This window comes from Labrus mixtus, chromosome 14 (assembly GCF_963584025.1).
Source record: "Labrus mixtus chromosome 14, fLabMix1.1, whole genome shotgun sequence".
NCBI lineage: Eukaryota > Metazoa > Chordata > Actinopteri > Labriformes > Labridae > Labrus > Labrus mixtus.
In genome coordinates, this window is record NC_083625.1 from 29,235,879 (window position 1) to 29,257,051 (window position 21,173).

General features: G+C 40.3%; 2 protein-coding genes across 2 annotated transcripts in view; one reads left to right on the forward strand and one right to left on the reverse strand.

Moving 5' to 3' along the window:
• Positions 1 to 2,290: 2,290 nt before the first annotated feature.
• On the forward strand, positions 2,291 to 12,249 carry zpld1a (zona pellucida-like domain containing 1a). Its single transcript, XM_061056096.1, has 11 exons — positions 2,291 to 2,880; positions 3,496 to 3,609; positions 3,970 to 4,190; positions 5,646 to 5,827; positions 6,227 to 6,299; positions 6,547 to 6,644; positions 7,405 to 7,485; positions 7,570 to 7,741; positions 8,549 to 8,651; positions 9,257 to 9,286; positions 11,036 to 12,249. The coding sequence occupies exons 2-11, from the start codon at positions 3,504 to 3,506 to the stop codon at positions 11,212 to 11,214; spliced, it is 1,245 nt and encodes a 414-aa protein (XP_060912079.1). The 5' UTR covers positions 2,291 to 2,880; positions 3,496 to 3,503; the 3' UTR covers positions 11,215 to 12,249.
• Positions 12,250 to 13,587: 1,338 nt separating this feature from the next.
• The window catches only part of LOC132988752 (trichohyalin-like), a 48,254-nt gene continuing 40,668 nt past the window's right edge, over positions 13,588 to 21,173 (reverse strand). Inside the window, exons 2-3 of the mRNA XM_061056323.1 lie at positions 14,172 to 14,235; positions 13,588 to 13,885 (exon numbers count right to left, since the gene is read on the reverse strand). Of these exons, the coding sequence (XP_060912306.1) occupies positions 13,588 to 13,885; positions 14,172 to 14,235 (362 nt within the window). The remainder of the gene's footprint in view (positions 13,886 to 14,171; positions 14,236 to 21,173) is intronic.

Sequence of the window (21,173 nt, forward strand, 5' to 3'; positions counted from 1 at the left end):
CTGGTATTAGAACATGGTCTACAGATTCCTCTAGCTGGCAGTGCTGACATGAACCCGTGAGGTGCTTCTTTAACAGATACAGTGTTTTACTTTAGTCTTAGTTGCCATCACTGTTCCCACTTGTGGTTGTAAATTGTTAGGGTGGCGCATGTTTCCCTAATGTTCTGCCATTCTTTCCCAATGATTTACAAAGTGATATTTCCGTAATGTTATCCGGTTTTAAGGGCCTGTTTTGCTAGTTGATAAATGACAGCCATGATGTCTCTCTCACCAAAGTGGGCTGGACCAGGGGAGGGCTACTTCTACCAGGGTGCATTCAAAGCCAATAGGAGCAAAGCATACATCTTAACAATTATTCCCACTTCAGTGTGAGAATGAGTCATTGCTCACATGATTGTTGGTCAATTCATTCAGCAATACCATGAAAAAAAAGGTCTCTTGTGTTCAGTCAGTTGCTGTCAATGCAGTCATCAAATTCTCTCAGTAGAGGACAGCTATTCAAAAGCTGTTCTTATAAATACATGTGTTTGATGATTTCAGACTTCAGTGGATGTTAGCAAGTCATCAAATTCACTGCCATCTACTGGCCAGCTGTAGTAAGTGTACCAAGTATTGCTTCAAAGTTAAGATTGCCTAGCAGAAGGTCAGAATAGAAGTTCATTGTTCAGGGATATAAAATCTTTCTACTCTATAAAAACCCTTGTAGGTGATCATTTATGTAACATTAGATAACAACTGATCTAAGTATTGATTTTAGGTTAGGATCACATTATAATTGTCACCTGTTCACTAAACTGGTCATGATGCATTCCTGGCTATAGGTAAACATCAGTTAATTGTATTATTGTGAAGTCAACTGATTTATTCTATTAAATAGAAGCTTGCAGGGTTAAGGAACATTTTATGCAAGTTTTAACATCACTTTAATATAATGTGTTTAAATGGAAGCGGTCATGTCTGAATTTAAATCTATGCTCTCTCATAATATTTGCTCGTCCATTAAATTTGTTGTTCTCTTCATCTCCAGTTTGATCTCCTCAGTAGTCACTCAGTAAACTTCATAAATCTTGTGATGCTTATGCTGCCACAATATTCCACTCTCGTAAATCCACTGATTTCCTTTTACTCAACTACTCAACAGAGCCATGAACACGTCTCAAACAGCTGATGGGAAGATTTGCTTTCACATACTCTTCAATGAGCACCCAATATTGAGCAATAAGTAGACCTGAGTGTTTTGGTATGACAATGTCAATCTGTGTTCTTGCAGGGTGATGACAAGTTCCAAAATGATGTCGTTAGCCTCCATGGGTGCCATGCTCTATGGATTAAGATTATCACTTACTGATAAGACCAACTGGATCAGGACTATGATCGAATGAGTTGTGGATAATTGAAGTGCACTCTAGATGACTATCAGTCTGCAGGGGAGCCATATGCTATCTCCAATTTCTGACCAAGATTCTCGTAATAACAATTAATCTGGATGAACAGATATAAGTTGCCATTTCCCCACTGTCAGAGCTTATTTGCCTAGACAGCTCTTCAGGTGGATATCAGAGCACCCGAGAAACCTGAGTCAATGTCTCGAGCTGTGTATGGTTACTTCTTCCCACCAGTTTGTGTTGCCAGCTGCAAAAAATGTTAACACAGAAGGAAAATGATGGACAGATGGGTCACAATTGCTGCCTGGAAGCCTTTGGACAAAATACTTGATCTAAAACGAGAATGACTCCTGAAGCTTTGGACAGCAGAAGCGCACCAAAGATGATATTCTGAATAAGTTGCAACAAAAACGGTAAGGAAAGAATACCCCTCATTAACTACTCTGATGACTTCAGACAAAATAGACGATGAAATGTCAAATAATTTAATGTAGGTTTCAATTAAAGGTCTGATTTTGTGTGAACGCTGATGCAGAGCAGTACAAATTGTTTAGAAGCTAGCATTCACTGTAGGTGATGAAAACTTATCTTAGTGATGACAGACTTCTGGGGAGAAGAAAAACACATGTTGGAGTATTTCAAACGGTCAGAAGAGAGGGACCAAACAAGTCCTCTTTTGTCTATTTTTTGGGACCAAAAGTGAAAATGCAGCGAAAAACTGCCACTGCAATGCACTTGCTATCTCACATTTCCTAGTCCCAGGATTCCCGTGTGTCTACATTAAGCCCATCACATACAGTACTGCCAGCCATATGGAAGCTCGGACAGTAAGGTCCAGCTAATCCCTTGAAACTCCATGAACTTTGCTTTTTTTTCCTTTGTTGTCTCCGTGTGGTGGGAGCCCTTTGACCAGGAATCAAAGTTTGAGGGATCAGGTACGAGGCGGGCAGCAGCACGCAGCCCCATTGAGCAGATTACCTGCTGCTGTGCTGACTGAAGACTCCTGCACACAAAACATGAAAAGTGTGGATTCCAGGGGCCAAAGGCCTGCGTGGTGGGCTCTGCAGTGCCAAACCGGCTCGAGGAGAAAAGAAAGGCTCAGTCAGCAAGCCAGGGCCACTGGGGTGATGAAAAGATAATTCTCCCCCCCACCGCCTCTGGACCTCATGCGGCGTCAAACCATTTGTGAGCAGTGACACAGCCAGATTGGGCCGAAAGGATATGAGTGGGAAACTTCAAAACCTGCTCATGTTTCTGCGAACGTGAAAGGATTTGTATAACACATTCAGATTTGATGGACTTTCCCATGTTCACTCTCGACAGCCCTTTTTTGTTGACATGTTCAAATAATGAATCTCTTATGTGTTGGATCCCTTTTCCCCCCCTGCTCCTGAGTGCTGTTTCTAGTTGCCAGGTAGGGATGCTGTGCGGACCATTCCATCGTCTGTCCCAGGCTTATGGAGAACCGCTGACTTGCTGCCTTCCAGGATCCAGGGTGAGTGCTTCTTCTTCTTCTTGTCTGCCTTCTTCACCTCAGGCTTTCAGAAACGCTAAAGAAGCTCTGACAAATTTAGGTGCAATTACTCCTTGAATTTAGCTGTTTCTTCAGGATTGAGTCTCCATCTGAAATTGACATGGATTATGTGATAAGAGGCTTTCAAAGGACACTGAGATGTGTAGGATGAGATAAGCCATTATACTCTAAGAAGAACTTGATTCAGTATCATTTCTTATTACTTCGATGCCACATTGTCACAAATTATTGAATGCAAAATTTGTTTGCTTTTCCTCTGTTTGACAGGATAATGACATGCTCATCTGAAGTCAGCACTGTGACAGGAAACGTCTGTTAAGATTTTTAGTAATTCAGGTCGTTTCATCTGAAAGACTTCTATAGTTTTGAAGAAGCCTTTTCAGATAGAGATGAAATGTCTTCAACTTAGTTTCCTTTTGGATTACACTTTGGGTTCTGCTCAGGCTTTTTTCCTGGAAAAACAATCAAATAATTTATATTTTTTTCATCTTCAAATGATATATATCCTACAGAGTAACAGCTGAAGGGCATACACTGGATTTGTTACAATAAGTGCAATTTCTTGCTTTATTCCAGGTGCTGAAATGGAACATATTCTTTTGATCCTTTTAATAATTATTAAGGCTGAGTCAGTCGGAGCTCAATTCAATGGATACAACTGTGACGGCAACTTTCACAGCCGCTTCCCAGGTAAAGGATTCAAAGAAACTCAGACTGATACATATTTATTCTTTCAGTTCACCAGAACTGAAATACATGTTCATACTTAAATAAGAAAAGAATATGCCCACAACATTTTCTAGAGGATTATGTCACATGACTTAGATTAAACATAAATAATTCAACATGAAAGTGTTAGACTTTTATCCCAAAACTGTTCTGCATCTAAAATTAATAATTCTTTTGTATTTTTTTCAACATAATATATAATGTATTTTTTTTTCTCTGTGTGTCTGTCTGTGTGTGTGCGTGTGTGTGTCTGTATGTGTGTCTGTGTGTGTGTCTGTGTGTGTGTCTGTATGTGTGTGTTTGTGGGTGTGTGTCTTATAGCCGAGAGGGATATCAGTGTGTACTGTGGAGTGCAGACCATCACCCTTAAGATCAATTTCTGCCCTGTCCTCTTTTCCGGCTACACCGACACTGACCTGGCCCTCAATGGTCGTCATGGAGACGCCCACTGCCGCGGATTCATCAATAACAACACCTTTCCTACCGTGGTCATCTTCAGTATCAGCCTGGCCACACTGGAGTCGTGTGGCAATTCTCTGGTGGTAAGCAGCAGCACATTCAAGTGTTTTTACATCATTCATAGTCAGTGTTAGCGACACTGCACACGTTGGGTTTGGTAATGTTGTACATCACCTAATCCAGATGAATTAGATTCATATTCATATGTGTAGATTTAAAAAATAAAAACATAGTTTACTCGGACTAGGGATGGGAAAGACTGGGACATGATAATGATAATATAACCATTCAGCGATTAGTTGATATGTTGCCAGACAATCATATTATGAATGATACATCACAATATTGGATTAACACAAAATAACATCCTTCAAGGTAAAGTACACTTTTTAATGTATTTATTCCCTTTAATTTGACGTCAGTTTCACCTCTCATCACGCTTCATTTCTTATCTTCTTTTCATCAGCTGTGTTCTTCTTTTTTCATCTTTATTTCAGTGAACATCCGTTCACGTTGTCCTTGTTTGTGTCATAAAGTTGTGACTGCTGTTAGTCAAGATGGACTCTGTTAAGAGTGCTGTGTGTTTTGATGATTGTAACGCATGAGTCAGGACCACGATATATTTCCATATTGAAATCTTGTTCTTACTATAATGAGTTAGGAATGTAAGGTTTATTTTGAGATTCAGAAAAAGACAGTTTCCTGTCAGACATTAAAATGATGTATTGTCTTTTTTATTACATTTTATATCTTAACTATTTGGGTCACAACAAACACAAAGGAACAGGCGCTGTCAGGATAATATAGCAACATAACTGAGTAAACCATAGACAGGGAGTTTACAGTTTCTATACTACTTTGTGTTGATCTTGATGGGAATAATTCTCAGAAAAAGTCTCAGAAAAAGAGGAATTCAGTTGGAGATTAGTGAGATGCTGAATGTATTACATAGATAGATGAATAAATCAATACATATTGGGCCTGATTGGGCCTGATGCTCAACCTCAAGATCTGATTCACAAAGCACATTATAGGACAAACTCCGGAAAGCTGCCCTGCTCCTTGCGGTTAGCTCTTGTTTTCAGTCTGAATGTGGTAAAGACAATGAGCTATAAAGTGAAGGGAAACTTTAAATAAATATTCATAAAAAAACTTTTCCTGCTAAGTACATCACACAAATTGTATGAAAATGAAAAATGTAAGAGATGTAAAAAAATGTAAGAGGACCACAGCGAGCCATTAAATATCTGAATCAGTAAGGCTACCTCACATAGGCACATGTTACTTTATCTCATTATTTAATACCCCTTGCTGTTTTTATTTTTTTTCTGCACATATTTTGTATATGTTGTTTTTAAGTGTGTTTTGTGTTTTCCAAATGTGCAATTTTGATTTTGTTGAATGTATTAGCTTTGCACATGCAAATCAAATACATCTCTGCATTAACATGCAAAAGTAGACAATGAAGTATTCCTATTCTATATATAAACCCTACTTTGAGCACAGTGAGTGTTTCCTACTGATGTTGTTCCCTGCAGGTCTCCACAGCCCAAGGACCCAACGCTTATGGGAACCTGTCACTGGTGCAGATTGGAAACATTTCAGGGTATATCGACACACCAGACCCCCCTTACATTATAAGCTACCTGCCAGGTCTGCTATACAAGTTCAGCTGCAGTTACCCGCTGGAATACCTGGTCAACAACACTCAGCTGGCCTCGTGAGTCTCTTTGTTTTCATAAAGTCATATTTGATAACATATTGTGTTCATGTTTTTTATCTAAAACTTTCACTGAATCTGATAAAGAAGAAAAGAAAAGAAAAGAGCCAATAAGGCTAAACTCATATGACCAAATGTTAATTTAAAAAATAGATTTTGTTTATAATTTAAAGTTGAGGGCTATGAAAGGTTGTCTCTGCAGAGTAGGAACCAGGTATGATTTGAGGCACTGTTTTTCAACCCTTATGTAGTTTAGTTTAGAAGAATGCTCTTACTTATGAATATTGGGATATAGCCATAAGAGGAACATCTAAGAGTTTAAAAAGTCCGTTAAAATATATTTGAATGTTCTGTCAAAATGGCGTTGGCTACTTTGTTCTGTTTTTTTCTTGAATGAAGGTCAGCAGCTGCGATCTCAGTGAAGGACAGCAACGGTACTTTCATCAGCACGTTGAATTTACTGCTCTACAATGTAAGTTCATCTTTGTTTAGTCCAAATATCTGCTCATTTGATACATTTAGGAAGCTGCCACTTTTGCACTGTAGACAAAGCTAGATGCAAAACCTGATCAGATTATACTCAGTTTACCCTGAATTCATTTCAAACCATGCAATACATCCCCTTGTCAATTCAATCTAAGACTTAATCTCAATCACAAACTGTAGTGACAAACCTATCACATGAAGGAGCAACGTGCTAATATCTGCTTTGTGTCCAGGACTCATCATACGTTCAGCAGCTGTCCATCCCCATGGCAGGACTGACCCTGAAGACAAGGGTGTTTGCAGCTGTGAAAGCGTCTAACCTGGACAAGAGGTACTCTTCAACAATCTGAGTAAAGCAGCAACATTACCATTCTCCTTTATACCAACATTACAGGGTTACACTGGAGCATCTTACCAGATCTCTTCATGTGGCCATCATTTGTCCTTTGCCGAGTAGTTTGTATGTTAAAAGAGAAATACTCAGTTTAGGTAATCTACAATTAAAATAAAGCTACACTAATACTGATTGTATTGAAAGATACCCAGGGTATATATCTGTTAGGATCAGGGTGTGTCCATTTATTTGTCTCTTATGCTGCTGTCCATGATCCACCTTTTTGGATGAAAAGAAGTTATTAAAAGTTTGCCTTTTCCACTGGATCTTCTTGTGTCTTTGGCCTGCTTCAATCGGACAGACACACTGTTTGGTTTTGAATAGGGTTCAGGCAGCTCTGATTTGAAGAAGTCTTGCTATTTCATTTTTCCTGTTAGGCTGATGTTAGGTGAGGGAGGTTGACTCTGCTTAAACAGAGAGTGTAAACAAAAGAACTTTACACATTTGTTGGTGTAACATATTCACTATGTCTCCCAGACTTTATGCTTAAGGATTTAAAACACCAAATCTGTTTGAAAGGTCTTTCAAATGAAGTTTCAGTGAAGTTTTTGAATTTGACAGAGCAAACTAGATAAGGGTTACTTTTAGGAGATACAGCTTTTAGATGATTTAAGTGGCATCTTCTTTTCAAGTGTTTGAATTGTCCTTAAGTTGTGCATGAGACGGCTGTACTCTTAATGTTCTTAATGTTTAATAGATGGAACATTCTGATGGATTACTGTTATACCACACCTTCTGGAAACCCAAACGATGACCTACGCTATGATCTTTTCTTTAGGTAACTCAAACAGACACGTATATGATTTGTGGCTTTCTTCCTCCTCCTCTTTCTAATCTTTCTCGTTTTACCTCCCTGGGCCAGCTGTGAAAAAGACCCCCAGACTACCGTCTTTGAAAATGGGAAGAGCCAAATGGGCCGCTTTGCCTTTGAAGTATTCCGCTTTGTAAAGCACAAGAACCAGAAGATGTCCACCGTCTTCCTCCACTGTGTCACCAAGCTGTGTCGATCCGATGACTGCCCCATGCTCATGCCAGTGAGATGATAATAACTTTACATCTAACATAAACAGCTCTTGTATTGACAGCATGTCCAAGCAGTGTTGGGGGTAATGTGTTCATAATCTGTTATAGTATATGAATCATTATTTGTTGTAATTACATTATGTAACACGTTTTGTCTCTGCCTCGTCTCCAATCAAAGGTGAAGATAACCGACAGGCCTAATAGCTCAAAAGTACTTTTAATGAGTAACGTTACCCTACACTGCTCACAATGAATCATAAAGACTCCATATTTCACCTGCTCATGTTCACTTAAAGTCTTTATATGTGATTTTTCACACTTAAATGTAGCAGAAATCAAGTAGATCCTCTGAAAATAACTCTGTGAGTCATGACTGTCTACAATGGGTGTAACACCCGAGTCCCACTGTCTGTGATGTTTTCAGAGTTTTCAGAGTCCTATCTTCAGTTTGTTTACATCGCCCGGACGGCCGGCTGACTCCTCCCCTCACGTATAAAAGTTGTTTAATTGAGGGACTAGAGAAAAGAAGAATAACATACTGACTGATTTTACTGGCAAATGGAGATTTAAACATTTAGTTTTGGATTAATAATATCTTTCCGATCATCACAAGACACATGCAGTGTCTGATATTTTTAAATGGAAACATTCATACATCATCTTTGATATGACAATATGAGAGAAAATACCTTAAAGATACAGTGTAGGCCTAGAAGATGTAAAAGGCATGTTGGTCATATTAACCATTAAGTATGTGCATGTATCTCATTAAGTCAATATTTCAGTTTACCATCATATCTCTTTGCCTTTTTTCTTAGATCTGTGGAAGCAGGAAAAAGAGAGATGTCCTTGAGAGAAAGGAATCAAACGGTGTATCTGGGAATGCCGTCCTGACCGCCGGGCCTATCATCACCCGGAGTGGTACAGTTCTGTTTCTCCTCAGCATCTGTTTCCAACAAAGCTCCTCTCCCTGATGTTATCCAACAATACTGTCCTCATATCCCTGTTATCTGACACTCAAACTGTCAGCCTTTTACATTTCTTCAAGAAGAAAAATGTTTCTGAAACGTGTCATTAGACAAGTTGTTAAAGCAGCTGTGAGGGCAGAAGGCATGGTGTCGTTGAAATATCCATCTGGCTAGGTGTGTGTTCTTTTGAAAGTGATGGAAAGAAAGACTGTAGAACACACAGTATAACAACAATGCAAACATTAGCCTCTTATTTCTGTAAATCACAGTTACAGCCATGTCAGACATAAAGTAGGTCTGTGAAGACATCAGTATTCAATCACAAGTGTTAACATCATTTAAAAACTCCTTCGGAAACATTTGATATCCCTGTGTCCTTTGAGGTTAGTCAAAGGGGGATAACTTACACATACTGGAAACATATATGGGCAACCCGGATATTCATATCAAAATAACATGCAAGAAATTAACAACGTCCAATTTCACTGCAAAGTACACTCTACTAAATACAATGTTATTCTGTTCATCTTGTATGCCCTTTCTTTTTCCCCTCCACAGACGAAACACCAACCAACAACTCTCAGCTGGGTAAGCCTTCACATCATGTCCAAAGTGTCTTTAATATATAAAAACAATATGAAAACCCTTACTTCAAATAAAAAAGTCATGTTTCATGTCCTCTAATAAACTATTACCCGCAATTCACACATACTCCGTGCGCGCTGCGGTCCGTCAGCGCCGCGCATTACGTTGTACTTAGCTTCCACTCTAGTCGATCATTGTGTTCACACAGGGCGCGCTGCGGTCCGTCTCCGGCGCGTGCCACCAACGGCACTACGCTCTGCTCCGTTCCAAATACACAGCGAGTCTATTTTCACCGGAGTACGCTGCAGGCACGCGTTAAGCTGGACAGAATATGACAGCCCGGACAGGAAGTCAGACAAGGAAACGCACAGAGCATCCGGTCAATTTCAAAATAAAACACAATGTACAGTGATCTTATTTTTCATCACTTTATCAACATTACATCAAAACAGGAACCGAATTAACAACAATGCATCATCAGAAAGACAAAGCAACATGTTGTTTGCATGTTTTTCTCTTTATTCCCGAGGGATCTTGTAGTTCTCCTGTGATGTGTCATGGGTGCGCTCCGCTGCGCTGACGTCCCAGAAACGGATCCAGTGTGAATGGGCCGTCCGACGGAGCAAAACCGTGGCGCTGACGGACCGCGGCGGGCACAGAGTATGTGTGAGTTGCGGGTTAGGTGATGTAACATCAAGAGTCCTTCTCTTATCCAACTTCAATACTTGTTTTGAAACATTTCATAGAATGACAACTGAAAGCTCTGACTAAATGCTGCAGCATTCACACCTACAAAGTAACAGTGGCAAGGAAAACTTTTGACAGGCAGAAAGCTCAAACAGAAGCAGACTCATGTTGAGCAGGGCTTTGAGAGGGGACAGGGGGGTAAGACAGAAAGAGAGAGACAGTACAAAACAACCTTGTCCCTCATTGTTGATTTCTTGTTTTAAATCCTGCTGTTTTCACAGCTTGGTGACTGGAAATGTGTCAGTCAGTACATTTTCATGCAGTTAGAAAAAAATGATTTATTTATTGTGTTAATCTGATTAAAACTGGTCTTTTTAAATGTACGTAATGATGTCATTCTGATTGAAATCATATTTGGTCAAATTTCTTGAAGTCAAACTAAGATTGACACATCTAGATAATGAGGTTGGGATCTATTTATTTTTGCATAAATACACCTCAGTCAAATCAACAAGGTGTTCTGCGCATGCTCCACAACTCGCCTGGCTTTAAATGCGTAGCACAGCAGAAGCCATGTTGTCGTCTGTCTTATAAAATCAACATGTGCAGGAGAGATACTGGCATTGCATTTGCACCAAAAGTAAACCCTACAGTATGTACCAAATGTGCTTTACTGCTCAACATACAACAAGTCTGCCCCTTGCTAACTTTTTTGTCAAACTGTGTTTGTTATATAATAGATGGAAAATAAGGCCCAGTAACTCACTGAAAGAAGGCATATCACCACACAGGGGAATAGAAAATAATGTCAACAAATCCATTCTCCACAGACACTTGTATTCTGTGACTTAGGTATTTGTCAATTTAAATGATCAAATCCAGCTGTATCCATAAGCTCAACTTTCCTGTTCACGTAAAAGTTGCAAGCATGAAATGAGTTTTCCAGAAATTGAAACAACAAATGTCCACTACAATGAAAAGCATAACACTGTGAGATATTTAGTTTTATTCAGAAGCAGAATTCCAGTGGTGTTTCATTATGTATTTGTGTTTGTGCTGCTCTAGCCAACCTGAAAGCTCCAGTGTTTCAGATGAACACAGTGACCAGCGCTCTCATATCGGGCGTCATCATCCTGGGGGTTATGAGCGTGTGCTTCTTCATCTTCTCTCTCACCCTCCTCAAAGGAAAGAGTGCTCTTGTAAGCACCCTGACCTCAGGCGCCCGTAACCCAGCCTTCAACTGAGCGCCTCAGCCAACTGCAGACACTTCCTAATGTGTGCTAACAAAGGGACAGATGTGACATGATGTATGTGAATGTAGTCATTTTACAGGACTATAAAAGCTAAATGTTGATCTAGAAAACAGGTAACAGGTATGATGTGCATAAGCATAGAAGTGAATCGGGATATGCAACATTTACATTCAATACCTCAGCTAAAAAGCTTCCATCCACGAAGTACAGGCTTAGTAACATGGCTTACAGTACTTTATAATATCTGCTGGTAAATATACGAGTACTTTATTGAATATGTAACTTAAGAGATAAAAGGGAAACTGTCGAATTTCAAGTGAAAGCCTTTGATTTAGTAATTCCATGACTTAACAGATAGCCCCAGGCGTGGATGTTAATATGTTTTATTGACATGAAATCTAACATTGTATTAATTATTGGGTAAATATTTAATTTATTAATATTGCTACATATTAAAGGGGTAGTCCTCTGATTAATCAATTGATAGATTTGATGTACCTATAGTATATGTAGTTCACTAACTCACTTTAAAGCTTTTATGAGGCGGCAATAAACTTGTTGTTTAAGTTTCATTTGTACATGTTCCAAAGGTAATTGTTTATAACTTTCCTGAAATGTTTTTTAAAATGCCATTGAAGATCTATGCCTGAAATGTGGAACTTGTGTACAGTTGTGCAGATTGCAAATATTGCACTTTGACTTGTGATTTAAACCTGCTCAGTGTCATCTTTCTGAACATACAGTATGAACTTCCTCAGCAATTCAACTAAAGAATTTCAGTCAGCAACAAAAGAGCAAGAGTTGATTTATTGTGTTGGTGCGACCAAAACTTGACTTGTAATAAATGTAAACATGTCAGTGGGACTGAAATCAGACTAAGTCAAACTCCTTGAAGACTGACTAACACACTCTCAATCAGAAGCAAAGTGACCTCTAGGTATTCCATAGGTCATGTTCATGTATCATGCTCCATCATTCCTGTGCGGGGCTTTGACCCGGAAGACAAACAACATAAATGTGTAACATAACAGATGTCATGTTGTTGTCTGCCTTAGGCAATCATCAGAAGCACATCACAACAAAGACTTACACAAAGACAGACACAAAAACTCATCACAACACAGACTCAAACAAAGACAGACACACAAACTCATCACAACACAGACTCAAACAAAGACAGACACACAAACTCATCACAACACATACTCAAACAAAGACAGACACAAAAACTCATCACAACAAAGACTCACACAAAGACAGACACACAAACTCATCACAACAAAGACTCACACAAAGACAGACACACAAACTCATCACAACACAGACTCAAACAAAGACAGACACACAAACTCATCACAACAAAGACTCACACAAAGACAGACACACAAACTCATCACAACAAAGACTCACACAAAGACAGACACACAAACTCATCACAACACAGACTCAAACAAAGACAGACACACAAACTCATCACAACACAGACTCAAACAAAGACAGACACACAAACTCATCACAACACATACTCAAACAAAGACAGACACACAAACTCATCACAACACAGACTCAAACAAAGACAGACACACAAACTCATCACAACACAGACTCAAACAAAGACAGACACAAAAACTCATCACAACACAGACTCACACAAAGACAGACACAAAAACTCATCACAACAAAGACTCACACAAAGACACATGTAACCCAGGGATAAATCCCAGAGTTAAAATCAAGTAAACTAAAGTTAAAATATACATAGTAGTAGAAACCCAACAGTTACTACAAAAGAAGCTATGCCACTTTAAGAAAGTAATGTTCTCATGTTTTAGTAGAAACACTAGTGTTACTCTAATATAAGCTATGTCACTTTAAGAAAGTAATGTTGTCATAGTTTAGTAGAAACACTAATGTTACTCTAATATAAGCTATGTCACTTTAAGAAAGTCACGGTTGGATAGTTTGTTTGAAAGGTACGTCCCCCAACACGAGGCAAGACAGACTATATTGTATGTTTTATGTGTGTTCTTGTTACCTTCCTCTAATGGGTCAATTTAGAGACACCTCACGTTACTTTATTTATGATTGGTCGAGGGGCGGGACAGAAGACGAGAGCAGGGGAGAGTAGCGAGAGAAGCGGGGTGAACGTGAGCTCTCCTCACACCGCTGCGGCGTGTTTCCTGTCTGAGTTGCCATGAGCTAAATAACTGAGTAAGTGTAGGATTAAGTGAAGGTTAGTAAGGTGCTAAACAGCTACCAGCTTTATTTAGTATATGTTTGTTTGAAAGTTAACTGTAACCTCCTCGGCTACTGCTGGTTAGCCCGAATGCTAAGTCTGTGCTAGCGAATGTACGGACAGTGGAGCTACCGCTTAGCACCAGACAGTGCGTCGCGGGAGCGGACTGATTCAGAGGGAGACCCGCTGTTTCCCTCCTGCTTTGTTCCTGGACTGTTCTTCATTGCCACGGCTGAGAGCGGCTGGTGACATTGCTTCATGGCCGCTGAGATGAGCTGCGGACTTTTCTTCAGTGCCACAGAGAGGAGGTGCGGACTTTTCTTCCTCCACTGACGGAGAGTGGAGCAGCGCGGCTGAACCGGGTTCGGACCCGTCTTCTTCTTTATGGCTCTTTCTGGATTAACGTTGAACTGACTGTTCGACGTGCTGCCAACGTTCAGTGCATCGAACTCGAGTCAGGCCCGCGACGGGGTTTAGTTTATTTTAATGCCGGCTTTTGTTATTTTTGTGTGGGCCCACATTAAAGTGTTAAGAGTGTATTAATGTGTTCTAACGGATTTAAGCACTTAAAGTGAACTAGTAATAGCTGGTTATTTCTTCTGGTCAGTTTAAATAGTTTCATGGTATTTTGATGACCAACTAGATAAGTATCATAAGAGTGTTTAGTGCCATTAGTCAGGTTTAAAGGGTACTTGCCTATCATTTCATTTACCTCGTGGTAGTTTTTCTGATACTCTGAATGAGTGCTGAGAGTGTGTTTTGTTTGTTTTCATTTACTAAAAAGTAAAGACATTGATAAGTGTCAATAAATACTTTAAAATGCATAGTCACCTCTTGGTCGGTTTAATAAATAAGCATATTTAAAAACCGAACGTTTGCAGTGTTTAAAGGTAAAACATGTCATCACACTAGAGTCAGTTAATTCATTTCGTGTATGAGGAAGCAAGGTAAGGTAGGTTCAATTACAGGACATATAAACTTTAAGGAGCAATAATAGTAATAAGATTAACGTGACTTCTAAGAGAAGAACCCAGGGCGCTGTATCTCCGACTAGTTGATACATAGGAAGCGCTACACACAAAAACTCATCACAACACAGACTCAAACAAAGACAGACACACAAACTCATCACAACACATACTCAAACAAAGACAGACACACAAACTCATCACAACACAGACTCAAACAAAGACAGACACACAAACTCATCACAACACATACTCAAACAAAGACAGACACAAAAACTCATCACAACACTCAAACAAAGACAGACACACAAACTCATCACAACACAGACTCACACAAAGACAGACACAAAAACTCATCACAACACAGACTCAAACAAAGACAGACACACAAACTCATCACAACACATACACAAGGACAGTCGCACAAACTCATCACAACACAGACTCAAACAAAGACAGACACACAAACTCATCACAACACTCACACAAAGACAGACACACAAACTCATCACAACACTCACACAAAGACAGACGCACAAACTCATCACAACACTCACACAAACACAGACACACAAACTCATCACAACACTCACACAAAGACAGACGCACAAACTCATCACATGTTCATGTATCATGCTCCATCGTTCCTGTGCGGGGCTTGGACCCGGAAGACAAACAACATAACAGGTGTCATAATGTTGTCTGCCTTAGGCCATCATCAGAAGCACATCACAACAAAGACTCACACAAAGACAGTCGCACAAACTAATCACAACACAGACTCAAACAAAGACAGACACAAAAACTCATCACAACACAGACTCACACAAAGACAGACGCACAAACTCATCACAACGCAGACTCACAAAGACAGACGCACAAACTAATCACAACGCAGACTCACACAAAGACAGTCGCACAAACTAATCACAACACAGACTCAAACAAAGACAGACACAAAAACTCATCACAACACATACTCAACCAAAGACAGACACAAAAACTCATCACAACACAGACTCACACAAAGACAGACGCACAAACTCATCACAACACAGACTTACACAAAGACAGACGCACAAACTCATCACAACGCAGACTCACACAAAGACAGACGCACAAACTAATCACAACACAGACTCACACAAAGACAGACGCACAAACTCATCACAACACAAACTCATCACAACACTAACACAAAGGCAGACACACAAACTCATCACAACACAGACTCACACAAAGACAGACGCACAAACTCATCACAACACAGACTCACAAAGACAGACGCACAAACTCATCACAACACAGACTTACACAAAGACAGACGCACAAACTCATCACAACACAGACTCACACAAAGACAGACGCACAAACTCATCACAACACTCACACAAAGACAGACGCACAAACTCATCACAACACAGACTCACACAAAGACAGACGCACAAACTCATCACAACACTCACACAAAGACAGACGCACAAACTCATCACAACACAGACTCACACAAAGACAGACACACAAACTCATCACAGCACAGACTCACACAAAGACAGACGCACAAACTCATCGCAACACAAACTCATCACAACACAGACTCACACAAAGACAGACGCACAAACTCATCACAACACTCTCAAAGACAGACACACAAACTCATCACAACACAGACTCACACCAAGACAGACGCACAAACTAATCACAACACAGACTCACACAAAGACAGACGCACAAACTCATCACAACACTCACACAAAGACAGACACACAAACTCATCATCACAACACAGACTCACACAAAGACAGACGCACAAACTCATCATCACAACACAGACTCACACAAAGACAGACACACAAACTCATCACAACACTCACAAAAACAAACTCATCACAACACTCACACAAAGACAGACGCACAAACTCATCACAACACTCACACAAAGACAGACGCACAAACTCATCACAACACTCACACAAAGACAGACGCACAAACTCATCACAACACAGACTCACACAAAGACAGACGCACAAACTCATCACAACACTCACAAAAACAAACTCATCACAACACACACTCAGACAGATGCACAAACTCATCACAACACTCACACAAAGACAGAGTCACAAACTTATCATCACAACACAGACTCACACAAAGACAGACGCACAAACTCATCACAACACAGACTCTCAAAGACAGACACACAAACTCATCACAACACAGACTCACACAAAGACAGACACACAAACTCATCACAACACAGACTCACACAAAGACAGACGCACAAACTCATCATCACAACACAGACTCACACAAAGACAGACACACAAACTCATCACAACACTCACAAAAACAAACTCATCACAACACTCACACAAAGAGAGACGCACAAACTCATCACAACACTCACAAAAACAAACTCATCACAACACTCACACAAAGACAGACGCACAAACTCATCACAACACTCACACAAAGACTTACGCACAAACTCATCACAACACTCACAAAAACAAACTCATCACAACACTCACACAAAGACAGACGCACAAACTCATCACAACACTCACAAAAACAAACTCATCACAACACTCACACAAAGACAGACGCACAAACTCATCACAACACTCACAAAAACAAACTCATCACAACACACACTCAGACAGATGCACAAACTCATCACAACACTCACACAAAGACAGACGCACAAACTCATCACAACACTCACACAAAGACAGACGCACAAACTCATCACAACACTCACACAAAGACAGACACACAAACTCATCATCACAACACAGACTCACACAAAGACAGACGCACAAACTCATCACAACACAGACTCACACAAAGACAGAGTCACAAACTTATCATCACAACACAGACTCACACAAAGACAGACGCACAAACTCATCACAACACAGACTCTCAAAGACAGACACACAAACTCATCACAACACAGACTCACACAAAGACAGACACACAAACTCATCACAACACAGACTCACACAAAGAAAGACGCACAAACTCATCACAACACAGACTTACACAAAGACTTACGCACAAACTCATCACAACACAGACTTACACAAAGACAGACGCACAAACTCATCACAACACAGACTCACACAAAAACAGACACACAAACTCATCACAACACAGACTCACACAAAGACAGACGCACAAACTCATCACAACACAAACTCATCACAACACAGACTCACACAAAGACAGACGCACAAACTCATCACAACACAAACTCATCACAACACAGACTCACACAAAGACAGACACACAAACTCATCACAACACAGACTCACAGAAAGACAGACGCACAAACTCATCACAACACAGACTCACACAAAGACAGACACACAAACTCATCACAACACAAACTCATCACAACACAGACTCACACAAAGACAGACACACAAACTCATCACAACACAGACTCACACAAAGACTTACGCACAAACTCATCACAACACTCACAAAAACAAACTCATCACAACACTCACACAAAGACAGACGCACAAACTCATCACAACACTCACAAAAACAAACTCATCACAACACTCACACAAAGACAGACGCACAAACTCATCACAACACTCACAAAAACAAACTCATCACAACACACACTCAGACAGATGCACAAACTCATCACAACACTCACACAAAGACAGACGCACAAACTCATCACAACACTCACACAAAGACAGACGCACAAACTCATCACAACACTCACACAAAGACAGACACACAAACTCATCATCACAACACAGACTCACACAAAGACAGACGCACAAACTCATCACAACACAGACTCACACAAAGACAGAGTCACAAACTTATCATCACAACACAGACTCACACAAAGACAGACGCACAAACTCATCACAACACAGACTCTCAAAGACAGACACACAAACTCATCACAACACAGACTCACACAAAGACAGACACACAAACTCATCACAACACAGACTCACACAAAGAAAGACGCACAAACTCATCACAACACAGACTTACACAAAGACTTACGCACAAACTCATCACAACACAGACTTACACAAAGACAGACGCACAAACTCATCACAACACAGACTCACACAAAAACAGACACACAAACTCATCACAACACAGACTCACACAAAGACAGACGCACAAACTCATCACAACACAAACTCATCACAACACAGACTCACACAAAGACAGACGCACAAACTCATCACAACACAAACTCATCACAACACAGACTCACACAAAGACAGACACACAAACTCATCACAACACAGACTCACAGAAAGACAGACGCACAAACTCATCACAACACAGACTCACACAAAGACAGACACACAAACTCATCACAACACAAACTCATCACAACACAGACTCACACAAAGACAGACACACAAACTCATCACAACACAGACTCACACAAAGACAGACGCACAAACTCATCACAACACAAACTCATCACAACACAAACTCATCATCACAACACAGACTCACACAAAGACAGACACACAAACTCATCATCACAACACAGACTCACACAAAGACAGAAGCACAAACTCATCACAACACTCACACAAAGACAGACGCACAAACTCATCACAACACTCACAAAGACAGACACACAAACTTATCATCACAACACTCACAAAGACAGACACTCAAACTCATCACAACACAGACTCACACAAAGACAGACACACAAACTCATCATCACAACACAGACTCACACAAAGACAGACACACAAACTCATCACAACACTCACAAAGACAGACGCACAAACTTATCATCACAACACTCACAAAGACAGACGCACAAACTCATCACAACACAGACTCACACAAAGACAGACGCACAAACTCATCACAACACTCACACAAAGACTTACGCACAAACTCATCACAACACTCACAAAGACAGACACACAAACTCATCACAACACAGACTCACACAAAGACAGACACACAAACTCATCATCACAACACAGACTCACACAAAGACAGACGCACAAACTCATCACAACACTCACACAAAGACAGACACACAAACTCATCACAACACTCGCACAAAGACAGATGCACAAACTCATCACAACACTCACACAAAGACAGACGCACAAACTCATCACAACACTCACACAAAGACAGACACACAAACTCATCACAACACTCACACAAAGACAGACGCACAAACTCATCACAACACTCACACAAAGACAGACACACAAACTCATCACAACACTCACACAAAGACAGACGCACAAACTCATCACAACACAGACTCACACAAAGACAGACGCACAAAGTCATTATCACAACACAGACTCACACAAAGACAGACGCACAAACTCATCATAACACAGATTCACACAAAGACAGACACACAAACTCATCACAACACAGACTCACACAGACAGACGCACAAACTCATCACAACACTCACACAAAGACTTACGCACAAACTCATCACAACACTCACAAAAACAAACTCATCACAACACTCACACAAAGACAGATGCACAAACTCATCACAACACTCACAAAAACAAACCCACAAACTCATCACAACACTCACAAAAACAAACTCATCACAACACTCACACAGACAGACGCAGAAACTCATCACAACACACACACAAAGACAGACGCACAAACTCATCACAACACTCACACAAAGACAGACACAAACTCATCACAACACTCACAAAAACAGACACACAAACTCATCACAACACAGACTCACACAAAGACAGACGCACAAACTCATCACAACACAAACTCATCACAACACAGACTCACACAAAGACAGACGCACAAACTCATCACAACACAAACTCATCACAACACAGACTCACACAAAGACAGACACACAAACTCATCACAACACAGACTCACAGAAAGACAGACGCACAAACTCATCACAACACAGACTCACACAAAGACAGACGCACAAACTCATCACAACACAGACTCACACAAAGACAGACACACAAACTCATCACAACACAAACTCATCACAACACAGACTCACACAAAGACAGACACACAAACTCATCACAACACAGACTCACACAAAGACAGACGCACAAACTCATCACAACACAAACTCATCACAACACAAACTCATCACAACACAGACTTACACAAAGACAGACACAGAAACTCATCATCACAACACAGACTCACACAAAGACAGACGCAAACTCATCACAACACTCACACAAAGACAGACGCACAAACTCATCACAACACTCACAAAGACAGACACACAAACTTATCATCACAACACTCACAAAGACAGACACACAAACTCATCACAACACAGACTCACACAAAGACAGACACACAAACTCATCATCACAACACAGACTCACACAAAGACAGACACACAAACTCATCACAACACTCACAAAGACAGACGCACAAACTTATCATCACAACACTCACAAAGACAGACACACAAACTCATCATCACAACACAGACTCACACAAAGACAGACGCACAAACTCATCACAACACTCACACAAAGACTTACGCACAAACTCATCACAAGACTCACAAAGACAGACACACAAACTCATCACAACACAGACTCACACAAAGACAGACGCACAAACTCATCACAACACTCACACAAAGACAGACGCACAAACTCATCACAACACTCACACAAAGGCAGACACACAAACTCATCACAACACAAACTCATCACAACACAGACTCACAC